At 40.5% G+C, this 14217-nt stretch overlaps 1 protein-coding gene across 2 annotated transcripts in view; it reads left to right on the forward strand.

Moving 5' to 3' along the window:
- Positions 1 to 14217, forward strand: part of AXDND1 (axonemal dynein light chain domain containing 1) — a 54568-nt gene that overhangs the window by 20483 nt on the left and 19868 nt on the right. For both annotated transcript variants that reach the window (XR_012247720.1, XM_073643260.1), the window contains exons 10-16: positions 674 to 778; positions 5197 to 5317; positions 6565 to 6666; positions 7668 to 7834; positions 10560 to 10635; positions 12189 to 12423; positions 13905 to 14118. Coding sequence is in view for 1 of the 2 variants with exons in the window: in XM_073643260.1 (XP_073499361.1) it covers positions 674 to 778; positions 5197 to 5317; positions 6565 to 6666; positions 7668 to 7834; positions 10560 to 10635; positions 12189 to 12423; positions 13905 to 14118 (1020 nt within the window). In the remaining variant the exon portion in view is untranslated. The remainder of the gene's footprint in view (positions 1 to 673; positions 779 to 5196; positions 5318 to 6564; positions 6667 to 7667; positions 7835 to 10559; positions 10636 to 12188; positions 12424 to 13904; positions 14119 to 14217) is intronic.

The raw sequence follows: 14217 nt of genomic DNA on the forward strand, positions 1-14217 counted from the left end.
CCCTGTAATCAGGCTGTGCACTATATTATGCTGCTCTCAGATTAAATAGCAAAAACCTGCTGACAGATTCTCTTTAAAGGGTTTGTCCACTACTCTGACAACCCCATCTCAATTGCAATACATAGAATAAAAGCAACGGAAGAAGTGAGAGCCTCTCCCTCTTTCTGACTTCTGTCCAAAGGAAGTGATAGTGAAGCAGACCATTAGCGACCGCTGATTGGCTGCAGGGCTCACGTGACATAATGTCATGCGAGCCCCAAGGACGCAACACCGGTGACAGTGGAACAGTACTAGCACTGGAGGTGAGTATAAGGCGTTTTTATTATACGTGGGGAAATATTGTAATTCAGAAGAGGTTGTCTGCATAGTGGACAATTCCTTTAAGTGTCATTCTTTTTCATTTTCTATATTTAACAGTGTCTGGCCTTATGATTAAATGCTAATTATAAATCTATCAATAATTGGAAAACCTCAGCCCTTTTTTTCATTTTGAGTCTCCTCTATACATGCTCTGTACATAGCCATCTTGGTCTGGGAATCATGAGCTGTACCTCCAGGTGTCACTTTGGGTTGTTTGTCTTATAGCTTCTTTGTAGTGACCTTATACCCTGGGATTGTGAAAACTGATTTTATTGCAATCTGTATAACACTGTAATGTTGTTGTGTATTTCAGTGAGTTATATCAAGTAAGAGAACATGACCTGCGTGTGAGCAAAGATGCAAAGCAAGCACAGGCTGAACTGGCTAAGGCCTTGAACAACGCAAAGAAGAACGCCAAGTAAGATGCCTATATGTATCTGTAAAAAGCTTCGTTACATCACAAGCTCTCAATACAAGTCTGAGAGCCAGAACGAGGTTCTCATAGAGATGTATTGAGTTGTGACCTCCGGCTCTCTCCATGAAACACTGGAGCAGCTGGCAGGTCACACACTGCCAAAGACCTACGGAAGAGGCGGTGATAACAAATGAAGATGCCGAAGGGTGCGTATGAGACATGGGGCACGGGACTTCGATTTGAAGCACCACTTTATCCATAAAATAAAATTAAAAAAACCGCTGCAGTGGTACTATAAATCAGGTTTCTGTGTTAAATGTACTGTATTTTTTTAAGTTTTTTTTTCCAGATCACAATTTTTTAATAACCAGTTTTGGACCAGGTCATTCTCTCTGTTCTTTAATCACTTTTTCTCGTTTGGATATTCAAGTAATTTTTGCCTTTTTTTCTGAGATATTGGGCCTAATTTTTATGTCATTTTTATATTCCTTTTATATATTTTTATATTACTTTTTTTTTGTAGATATTGGGGGCGAAAATGTCTATTTATCACATTTTTATGGTTTTCAGTTTTGTTCTAAGACCACAAAGTATCTCTTAAAACATTTTAAATGTTCTCCCTTCAGTAGAAATTATTTTTATATATCGAACACATTTTTTATGTGGCCAGAGCTAGAAAGAGTGATTCAGACAAGCAGTGCCTTTTTTTTTTCTTTTTTTTTTTTTAGCTTTGTTATATTTATTTATTTTTATTGCCGATTTCCCCTGTAACTAGAACTGGTATATTAATCTCAGTTACAGTGGAAATGCAGCTTCCTGGCTACATAGCGGACATGAGTGGGTCTCCTAGGGCCCAGAAGCTCCTATTCCCTCCTTACACCCTGCGATCACATGACTGTATTATGCATCCTAATCTGTATACACAAGCGCTAGTTCAGCTTGTTTATATAGCATATATAGAAGGCAAATATGGTAATAAAGAATGTTTTATCTTCTCTGTGAGGAGTCTGGCTGTGTCTGACGATGCTTGCACTGCAAGCTGCTTAAGGCCCCGTCACACTAAGCGATGCTACAGCGATCCCGACAACGATACGACCTGTCAGGGATCGTTGCTGCGTCGCTATGTGGTCGCTGGTGAGATGTCAAACAGTCAGATCTTCCCAACGACGCAGCAACGATACGGCGACCCGTAGCGACCTGTATAACGATGCACACCTATGTGTTTCTGTGTCTGAGTCGTCAACAAGGTCATTGGTAAGATGTCAAACACACCCATGCATGCTACCCAGCGGGGCTTCAATGATCAAAGAAATGTCCAGACCATTCCGACACGACCAGCGATCTCACAGCAGGGGCCTGGTCGCTGCTAAGTGTCAAACGTAGCGAGATCGCTACTGAGGACGCTGTTGCGTCACAAAACTTGTGACTCAGCAGCGATCTCGCTAGCGATCTCTCTTAGTGTGACGGGGCCTTTACACTTCACTAATGTTTTAGAAAGTCAGTGCAGAGTAAAATCTGGACTGCTTGGAGATTTATAGTCTATGGGCAGTCCATAAGTTAACAATAAAAAATTTAAATTTGCGATTTTCACATTGGCCACTGGGGCTTTTTAGACTCTTAAGTTCCTGTTATTTCAAAAAATCCACATGTACAATTGCTGCAAAGGTCATTGTGACAAGAGGAGGAGCAGCGGGAGCTGAATGTCATGCTAAGTATGGGAAGGATCCAGCATACAATGAGGGGAAAAGGAGGGGAAGCCCAGCAACTAGGGAAAGGGAGAGTGGAGACCCCTAGGTAGATCTTACAACACCCTGGCTCCCCTATCATCACTAAATAGGTTCCTCACCTATTGCTGAGCAGGATACCTTAGCCCTGGCTGACCCTGGAGCTAGGCCCTAGGTAGGGAGGGGTGAGCACTTGTCAGCCCCGCTGCAACTAAAGACAGACAAGGTAAACAGACAAGGGCATACACTTAGCTTTGAGAAGACACCAGAGAGATCATGACAACAATCACAAAAGAAATCCAAGAAGAAACTAGCTGACTGCTAGAACTCCATGCCTGAACAGAGGAAAATGTTTCTATCACCAGCGATTCTCTGGAGAGACTGGGTGTTATTTAATGGTCCAGCAAGAGTATGTTAATTAGCAGCACAAAGTGGAGCTCACCACTGGGTCCCAGAGAGGGAAGGATAATGAAAGTATCAAGAAGGTATCTGCAAAGCCAAGCACAGAGACCTTCTACAGCCGGATCCAGAATGACTGTCTGCCACACCCAACACACCCATGACACCACCTACTGTGAATGATGGGTCCTGTATTTTCAGCTATGTATAGAGATATTACCCGTCATTGCAATGATACCTCTGATGATAATGAAACTGCTGAAAACTCTTCCTGAAAAGACAGGAAGTATGCGTCTAAAACAACCCTAGTGGTCAGTGCAAAAAATTACACAATTACTAATTTAGTTTTTCAATAAAAATTGTAATATGGAAGAAAAAACAAACATTGCAAAACATTATGTAAAAATACATGTAACCCAAAAATCTGATTTAAAACAATTGGTCATTTTCTTACTTTTTTCCATTTTAACGGTCAACTATAAACACTTCATGACGAGCTTCCCATATACAGTTATATGAAAAAGTTTGGGCACCCCTATTAATCTTAAGCTTATTGTTTTATAAAAATTGGTGTTTTTGCAACAGCTATTTCAGTTTGATATATGTAATAACTGTTGGACACAGTAATGTTTCTGCCTTGAAATGAGGTTTATTGTACTAACAGAAAATGTGCAATCTGCATTCAAACAAAATTTGACAGGTGCATAAGTATGGGCACCTCACCAGAAAAGTGACATTAATATTTAGTTGATCCTCCTTTTGCAAAAATAACAGCCTCTAGTCGCTTCCTGTAGCTTTTAATGAGTTCCTGGATCCTGGATGAAGGTATTTTTGACCATTCCTCTTTACAAAACAATTCCAGTTCAGTTAAGTTTGATGGTCGCCGAGCATGGACAGCCCTCTTCAAATGATCTCACAGATGTTCAATGATATTCAGGTCTGGGGACTGGGATGGCCATTCCAGAACATTGTAATTGTTCCTCTGCATGAATGCCTGAGTAGATTTGGAGCGGTGTTTTGGATCATTGTCTTGCTGAAAGATCCATCCCCTGCGTAACTTCAACTTTATCACTGATTCTTGAACATTATTGTCAAGAATCTGCTGATACTGAGTGGAATCCATGCGTCCCTCAACTTTAATAAGATTCCCGGTGCCGGCATTGGCCACACAGTCCCAAAGCATGATGGAACCTCCACCAAATTTTCCTGTGGGTAGCAAGTGTTTTTCTTGGAATGCTGTGTTTTTTTGCCGCCATGCATAACGCCTTTTTGTATGACCAAACAACTCAATCTTGGTTTCATCAGTCCAGAGGATCTTCTTCCAAAAAGAAATTGGCTTCTCCAAATGTGCTTTTGCATACCTCAGCCGACGCTGTTTGTGGCATGCTTGCAGAAACGGCTTCTTTCGCATCACTCTCCCATACAGCTTCTCCTTGTGCAAAGTGCGTTGTATAGTTGACCGATGCACAGTGACACCATCTGCAGCAAGTTGATGCTGCAGCTCTCTGGAGGTGGTCTGAGGATTGTCCTTGACTGATCTCACCATTCTTCTTCTCTGCCTTTCTGATGTTCTTCTTGGCCTGCCACTTCTGGCCTTAACAAGAACTGTCCCTGTGTTCTTCCATTTCTTTACTATGTTCCTCACAGTGGAAACTGACAGGTTAAATCTCTGAGACAGCTTTTTGTATCCTTCCCCTGAACAACTATGTTGAATAATCTTTGTTTTCAGATCATTTGACAGTTGTTTTGAGGAGCCCATGATGCCACTCTTCAGAGGAGATTCAAATAGGAGAACAACTTGCAAGTGGCCACTTTAAGTAGCTTTTCTCATGTTTGCATACACCTGGCTATGAAGTTCAAAGCTCAATGAGGTTACAAAACAAAAAAAGTGCTTTAGTACGTCAGTAAAAAGTAGGTAGGAGTATTTAAAACAAGAAAATGATAAGGGTGCCCATACTTATGCACCTGTCAAATTTTGTTTGAATGCAGATTGCACATTTTCTGTTAGTACAATAAACCTCATTTCAAGGCAGAAACATTACTGTGTCCAACAGTTATTACATATATCAAACTGAAATAGCTGTTGCAAAAACACCAATTTTTAGAAAACATTAAGCTTAAGATTAATAGGGGTGCCCAAACTTTTTCATATAACTGTAATTATTTTTGATCATTGTTCTGCCAAATATATTTGTTATAACTCAAGTGGACAAATGCCAGAAAAGAAAAATTAATAAATCTTGTCATCGCTGTATTAACATGTCTGTAGTGTAATAAAATATTTGCTGACTTGCTCAGTCTTTTAGAAGAGTACCGTGAGTTGTATGAGTTACAAAGAAGTCGCCTGGAGAAACAATTAGTTCACCTCACTGAGGAAAGAGATCTTTGGAGTTCTGCAACCTACAGATTGGCAAGAAAGGTACGGCTTGTTAGCAAACACAGCGTATTTTACACAAATTTACTGAATACATGAGTGATTGCTTCTAATTACAATACCATCAGCATTTCAAAGTGAGAGCCTGTCAGATACAATCCACACGTAGGATTAAAATGATTTCTTAATTTTAAAGGAAAAATGTCATCTGATTCATGCTAATCAAACCATGGTCATGAATCAGATCCAGGCTGCACGACTACAGTCAGGTATATTTTTTTCTGAATCGTTTCAGGGTTTTGAAGAAAACGTAGCTAGAAGATCTGGCCAGGAACCGTAGCCGGCAACGAGACTAGTCCGGTGCCAACCCTGTCTGGCTCTTGCCACTGCTGCTAGAGGTACTTAACAGGTCTCTTGCTATGGGAAAGACCTGTCAATCACCTTGGAATTAGCCTGCTGGGGGGTGGTCCTGGACTAGTCTGGTTTCCGGCTAAGATCTCCAGCTGAATTTTCTAACTTTCCCTTCATCAAATGCATTTTAGGAAAAAAAATATACCTGGCTGCAAATGTTCAGTCAGGTTCTGATTCATGCTGCCCATGGAGGGATAACATGAATCAGATGACAAGTTCCCTTTAAACATGGAAAGTTTTTATTTCCTTTATACCACTATCAGAGGCAGCATTAAGGAAGCAATTACCATTTTAATTATTTGAACAATATACCATGCTACAAAAGGATGCAAATGGTGTTAGCGTCATAATCTTAGATTACGCCTTTTTATTTTTAATGAAAACCAAGATTATATCCTAAATAGAGAAGTATCCAACAGCTCCATGCTGGCAGCACATCAGCATAGGATTCTATTAGGGGCAGATACAGATATTGGGGCAGCAAGAGATGGCTAATAAACTGTCTGGCTCAGACAGAATGGCTGCATGATCGGCCCCCGCTATAAAAAGCAAAGAGACCAGAGGGGACAGAGGCAGTGGTGGAGTGGAACAATGAGGGTTCAGCAGAGGAGTATCTTTTTTTTTAATTATTTTAAGACCACCATTGGCCCATTTAAAAAAAAATAATTAAAATAAACTAATTTAAATTAGTTGACAACAGTTTTAAAATCCAGAAGGTGCTAAACGTATATAAAGAGTATAATGGGTGTAACTAAAAGATTCAGAGAATCGTGCTCTGTGTGTCCATGGTACTTACACATCTTTGTAATGTAGAATTGTACACCGGAGAAGAGAGCTGTTACTTCTTAATTCCATAAAAATCTTATTACCTTTTGGGTTAGATTATAGAAGAGAATCAGCTGCAACTGGCTCGCAGGTTGTACATTAGTGAGAAGACCTGGACCAAGATTATCCGGCATTTCATTGTCCTCCTTGCATCAAATGTAAGTTACTGTTTCATAGAACATGCTAAAATTAATTTTAGCAAGTAAAACCATCTGAGCATTCAGAAGAGTACCGACATGGCAGGCATGGGGGCTTTTAGCAGTCCCACGGATGTCATAGTAATCTTTCGGTAACCCCCAATCGCTTTGCAGTTTTGGGGAAGAAGGGAAAATGAGAGTCCGGAACAGAGATTTATTGTGGCAATTAAGCCGATATAGGAGCCCATCTCCTATTGCTGCTAACACAGATGCTGGCTGTATGGCAATGCAGGAACTTGCTGGGTATAGTGTGGGCTCATTCACTAGCACCGGCTGCATGATGCAATGGTAGTCTTTGTAGCGGGAACAGGTTAATATCAACTTTTTTTCTTTATTCTATCTGACTAAAACTGCAGTTTTTAGACCCTCACCCCACCCGGTAGTTTTTTTTAGCCAAAACCAGCAGTGGATGTAAACAAATGGAAAATACATTATATGGATAAAAGTACTGGGACCCCTCCACATTACGAGTACAAGAGCTATTATAACCTCCCATTCTAAATTCATAGTCATTACTATAGAGTTGAAGCTATACCATCTTCTCTTCTGGGATGGTTTTCTACAAGGTTTTGAAGGTGTCTGTGGGAATTTTTGCCCCTTCATCCAGAAAGTCAAACATTGATGTTAAAGAAGAGGCCGGGTTCACATTCTCTGCTCTAGTTTATCCCAAAGTAGGTTGGATGGGGTTGTGGTCAGAGTTCTCTGCAGCCAGTTATGATCTTCTATACCATAGTCACCATTGCCATGTCTTTACAGATCTTGCTCTCAACTGGGCACAGTCATGGGGAACAGAAAGCAGCCTTCCACAAACTGTTCTCCGACAGACTAAAATTACAATGGGGTGAAAAATATATGGAAAAAATGAGCATGAGCCTCATATATACTATAATAGAAATCATTTGTAATATTTTCCAACACTATCATGTAATATAATGTATCACATCGATATCATCTCATTTTAGGACACAAAAGACCTTTCTGAAATCCAGCAGATTACGGAGCGATGGAGAGACCACATGTCTCGCTTTCACCTGGAGCTTCAGCGCAGTGAGGAGTCCAGCACAGAGAAGCTGCAGATTATCCGCACAGACTTGAAGAAGTGGCAGCTACATTTTCAGGAAAACGTTTTGTATGTTTGTTCTTTATAGACTGTTATCTTTATATGCAGGGTATACAGTTAGGTCCATATATATTTGGACAGAGACAACATTTTTCTAATTTTGGTTCTAGACATTACCACAATGAATTTTAAACAAAACAATTCAGATGCAGTTGAAGTTCAGACTTTCAGCTTTCATTTGAGGGTATCCACATTAAAATTGGATGAAGGGTTTAGGAGTTTCAGCTCCTTAACATGTGCCACCCTGTTTTTAAAGGGACCAAAAGTAATTGGAGAATTGACTCCAAGGCTATTTCATGGACAGGTGTGGGCAATCCCTTCGTTATTTCATTCTCAATTAATCAGATAAAAGACCTGGAGTTGATTTGAGGTGTGGTCCTTGCATTTGGAAGGTTTTGCTGTGAAGTAAACATGCGGCCAAAGGAGCTCTCTATGCAGGTGAAACAAGCCATCCTTAAGCTGCAAAAACAGAAAAAACCCATCCGAGAAATTGGTACAATATTAGGAGTGGCAAAATCTACAGTTTGGTACATCCTGAGAAAGAAAGAAAGCACTGGTGAACTCATCAATGCAAAAAGAATTAGGCGCCCACGGAAGACAACAGTGGTGGATGATCACAGAATAATCTCCATGGTGAAACCCCTTCACAACAGCCAACCAAGTGAACAACACTCTCCAGGAGGTAGGCGTATCAATATTCAAATCTACCATAAAGAGAAGACTGCATGAAAGTAAATACAGAGGGTTCACTGCACGGTGCAAGCCACTCATAAGCATCAAGAATAAAAAGCCTAGACTGGACTTTGCTAAAAAAAAAATCTAAAAAAGCCAGCACAGTTCTGGAAGAACATTCTTTGGACAAATGAAACCAAGATCAACCTCTACCAGAATGATGGAAAGAGAAAAGTATGGCGAAGGCGTGGTACAGCTCATGATCCAAAGCATACCACATCATCTGTAAAACACGGCGGAGGCAGTGTGATGGCTTGGGCATGCATGACTGCCAGTGGCACTGGGTCACTAGTGTTTATTGATAATGTGACACAGGACAGAAGCAGCCGAATGGATTCTGATGTATTCAGAGCCATGCTGTGTGCTCAGATCCAGCCAAATGCAGCCAAACTGATTGGTCGTCGTTTCATACTACAGATGGACAATGACCGAAAACATAAAGCCAAAGCAACCCTGGAGTTTATTAAAGCAAAGAATTGGAATATTCTTGAATGGCCAAGTCAGTCACCTGATCTCAACCCAATTGAGCATGCATTTCCCTTGTTAAAGACTAAACTTCAGACAGAAAGGCCCACAAACAAACAGCAACTGAAAACCACCGCAGTGAAGGCCTGGCAGAGCATCAAAATGGAGGAAACACAGCGTCTGGTGATGTGAACGAGTTCAAGACTTCAGGCAGTCATTGCCAACAAAGGGTTTTCAACCAAGTACTAGAAATGAACATTTTATTTACAATTATTTAATCTGTCCAATTACTTTTGGTCCCTTTAAAAACAGGGTGGCACATGTTAAGGAGCTGAAACTCCTAAACCCTTCATCCAATTTTAATGTGAATATCCTAAAATGAAAGCTGAAAGTCTGAACTTCAACTGCATCTGAATTGTTTTGTTTAAAATTCATTGTGGTAATGTCTAGAACCAAAATTAGAAAAATGTTGTCTCTGTCCAAATATATATGGACCTAACTGTATCATATCTAGTACTTTATATTCAAACATATGGTATATGTCAGCAGAAGGAGAATATGGCTGACAACTATTGCATGTGTATGGCCAGCTTACAGGGCCTCCATGATAGGGAACCTGACAGCTGATAGATGCTGCCTGAACCATGGACAGCATATATCAGACACTGGCTGATGCCACAAGAACGACTAGTTAAAAGGGCTAGTCCCCAGCTGTTTCTCCCTGTCCGCTAGCCGTGAGTCACAGGTCTTTCCCTATGTGTGAATAGGAAAAAAAAAAATAATCAGCAGCATTGTATTAAAACATTAAAGTCTAGGTAGTCAATCATCCAAATCGGGTGCACGCGATGCGTTATCAGGCTCCATCCTCAAAACAGCCTCAAGAATATAATCCAAAAGAAAAGATTACCACAACATCCCAGAAGATCAAACATTTTTTCTTTCATTTCATCAAAAAAATTAATTAGCAACGTTTCAACGCTTGAGTCTTTCCCAAATGACATACAAAGTGACATGACAAATATTATTATATTGGCATTCAAGGTGCCACATGATTAATTATGCAAATCCAGTACAACACATAGATACCGGATCAACACATATGGACATCTTTACAAAAAAAGTGCATGTTTATGGAGAGACCTGTCACTCAAGCGGAGCGGGCAGGAGAAGCTTTAAGGGATCGGCCTTTTGGGGTAGTCCCCTGTGCAGCATGGTCTTTGAATAGCTTTTAAATGTACAATTTTCTCTGAAATGCTGCAGTGTTTCAGAGTAAACCATATCTGGCTAAAATGCTACAGCCGGTATATAAAACATACTATCCCTGGTTGGGGCAGCATCAATCAGCTTTCAGGTTCACTATAATTAGACAGAAACCTTCAACATTCAAATGCCATAAGTCCAATTTTGCTCAAGTAATTGTCCCTTTTTATAGTCCTTACACCATCACCGAAACCCTTCAGAATTTGTAGGAAGAAATATATAAGGCAGAAATAACCTAAGTAATTAATTTCTTAACTTTTCCTTTTATTTATACCAGTGTGGATTGGCACTACTATAAACTACAAGAAGAAGTCACAGTAGCAATACTACAGGATGTGAAGAACTGGGAAAATGTATGAAGGTTTGACACTTATATAAAATGTGTCTTGATTTTATATAGTGTGTGTCTTTTTTAGGTTGGTACTCTTCTAAATTCCCAAATGAGTCATTATTATTAAATTATATTGAATTTTAGCTTGACAAAAAGTAGAAATTCTGCTTCGTTATTTTTTTGGGGAAATGAAATGTTACAACACCAGCTCTGAGCGTGTAAACTATATTTTGGGGTGTATATGCTCTTAGATACTCAAATCAAAGTCATCAAGTCTCAAAAAGACTATATTTTAGAGTATTCAGCTGCTGTTAGATCCTGGGGTAGATCCGATGTTTTGATCGCCCGTTATTGCATTTTATTGCAATGTTGTGGCAACCAAGAAACGTAATACTCGCGTTTAGAAATTTTTTCTTGTTACGCCGTTTACCGATCGGATTAATTCTTTTTTTATATTGATCTGGCGATTCTGAACGCGGCGATACCAAATATGTGTATGTAGGGTTTTTTTTTTATTATTTTATTTTGAATGGGGCGAAAGGGGGGTGATTTAAACTTTTATATATTTTTTATATTTTTAAAAACATTTTTTTTCACTTTTGCTTGCTTCTATAGTCTCCATAGGAGACTAGAAGCAGCACTTGTCTGATCGCCTCTGCTACATACAGATGATCAGCAGATCACCTGTATGTAGTAGAAATGGTCCTGTGCTGTGAGCACCGACCACTAGGTGGCGCTCATAGCGACCAGCTCATGACAACCACTGGAGTCTGCTGCAGACCCAGGGTTGTCATGACCACCCATCGGTGTCCCACGATCGGGGTCGCCGATGGGCGGGGTAAGTGACGCGCTTCCAGTGCGGCGCTGTTAAATGCCGCTGTCAGAGATTGACAGCGGCATTTAACTGGTTAACAGCCGTGGTGGATCGCGATTCCACCCGCGGGCACATTGTTGCGGGCACATGTCAGCTGTAATAATCAGCTGACATGTGCCCGGTTCAGTGCGGGCTCAGCGCCGGAGGCCTCACTGAACCGGGGGATTACAGCCTGTGCATACTAATACGTCACAGGCTGTAATTAATTTAGGTGTATCCATATAAATAGCCCACCCTGTAGATTTTTTTTGGTCTGCTCTACCCACAACATAAACTCCACATAAAATCTACACTAAAATTTGAACATTTTGGTACTGGATTCTCGCCGCAGATGTGGTTTCTGGTGAAATTGCTGCGTAAAATTTCTGCAGCAATTCTGTTCTTGTGAACATACCCTAATATCCATTTCATAAATTGCTAAGCTCACTGGAAACTTTTTTTTAGTTTGATCAATGTAATGCTCTTAGACTTTAGCCTCTAAGCTAGCTTGCTGATTAAAAATGTATGACTCAGTGGTTCCATTTACCATAAAGCTGCATTCATATGGTTCAGTGATTGCGGTAAAATTTCAACAATTTTTGCCATAATTTTGAAAATTGTTGCAAAACAATGCATTTTACCGACTAATAACATGTGACAGTAAGTTACCTTAGCAGAGTGAGAAGGTTTCTTTTACAGTTCTTCTTCTGATGTGCTTGTAGATGATTGTTGAAGAACAACAACGGTTTGAAGGGAATAACGTCCTAAACAGTCAGGAATCTCTTAAAGTTGCCTCTGATATTCAGAAGTTATGGTCTCATTTGGGAGAGAAATTATTAAAAAGACACCAAGGCTTAGATGGGAGCCCAGCTCCGGAGCAAAAACACATGGAAGACCTGAACAACACCATAGAGGACCTCAGTGAGCAATACCGGCAAAGAGCCGAGGGGGAAAACGGTGAGTGACTCTGCCCTACAGGTACAGTTTAGTAAGTCAATAGATGCCAGATAATCAAACGGATTTAGAAAGTAATGAAAATGAGTAAGGATGCATTCAGTTGTGATTGGAGTTGAATGAATGAAGAAAGTAATGAAAATGAGTAAGGATGCATTCAGTTGTGATTGGAGTTGAATGAATGAAGTGGTTTTGACGGTGAGAACATGGATTTCTGCAAACTCCAAATGGATGGAAAAAAATCACAAAAAAATTCTGCAAAGGATTATTTGCATTTGATAATACCAGAAATAACCTCTGGTACGGAACAAGCTATACAAGCCTTGGAATAAAATCACAAAGTACCAAACCTTCACATTTTTTTGTCGATCAGATGTCTTCCAGTGTGCCATTTCCAATCTAACTTTACCATATGTTGTCCGTACCTGTATTACTGTGATCAGTACTTATCGCATTGTATCCCAGTTACGTCGAGTTCTTCCTTTACATCTGTGATAACGTTTTGTTATATATTGGTTCAAAATAAAGCAAGAATAAAATTGAGCTCTAAAGGGAAAACATGAGCAGGATTTCACCACCCCAAACTATTTATATGCTCCTGTAGCTCTCACAAAGACAAATCCCACTAAACCTTTAGCAATACAGTCCGTTGCTCCATTTCCGAGAAATCTGTGTTTCAATTGGAGATTAAGTGTTTTCGGCGTGTCGAAGCTTTTCAGAAGCCTCTGTCACTCCAGCTCTATTCCCCGCCCAGCGTCATCTCCTCCTGCTTGACTGACCGCCCCTTTGCTGTGCGACTTCAAGCAAAGGACCTGTCAGTCATGCAGGAGAAGATGGCGCTGGACAGGAAACACATGTAGAGGGCAGATGGTCGGAAAGTGCTTCCATGAGCAAAAAGCACTTCAGACTCATTTCTTTATCGATCATATGCAGATGTCTCGGTAATGAAGGGGCAGGCTGCTCAGTTAAAAGTACTTGTCTTTGCAAGTTACATGAGCATAAAAATAATTTGGGGGCTGATATCTGCTGAAACATTCCCTACCTTAAGGTTAGGTCATCAATATCAGATTGGTGGGGGACTGACACCCCCATTAATCAGCTGCTATAAGCTTCAGCGGTGGCAAGATGGAAATGCAATATAAAGGAGCTGCGATGCGGAACTGTGGTGGGACCGGTGATGAATACTGTAGAACAGCTCATTAATAAATGCTTTCAGCAGCTAATATTTGATTTAATAGGAGCTTTTCAGCAGTATCCAGCGGCCGCTGGGAGACATTGAAAGGAGCTGCGCATTGCATGTGCTTTCATCCGGCCTCCGGTGACGCTTATAACAACTGATTGAGGTCTGACACCCTGGACCCAAAGCAAATGATTTGATATTGATGATTTGTTCAAGGAATGAGTCATCAGTAACTTTAGAAGAAATCCAGTATATTATTGAACGGTCACTCTTTTATGCTTTTCCCCATTACTTTGGTCAACAGGAGTCGCCAAAGGCCTCACGTCTTTTCTAAGCAGTTTGGAGAGCTGGTCATTGCCGATGCATCCCCTCAAACATACCCCCAATGAAATTAAGGAATCCGATTGGTCAAACCTCTATCATATGTTTCCTGAGTGGACAGCCCATGCGGAAAGGATGTTGGAAATCATTGGAAACACAGAGTCAGGGGACGCATCGAGTGAGATTACAGTTAGAAAGTAAGGGCAGTACACCAATATATAATGATTTACACATTGTCACATAGAAACGTGAAAAAAACAAACAGAAAGGGTTGGACTGCTTTTGTCAATGCCTTT

The sequence above is a fragment of the Phyllobates terribilis genome, unplaced genomic scaffold (assembly GCF_046119375.1).
Source record: "Phyllobates terribilis strain yellow unplaced genomic scaffold, ASM4611937v1 Scaffold_8__6_contigs__length_399053987, whole genome shotgun sequence".
Classification (NCBI taxonomy): Eukaryota; Metazoa; Chordata; class Amphibia; order Anura; family Dendrobatidae; genus Phyllobates; species Phyllobates terribilis.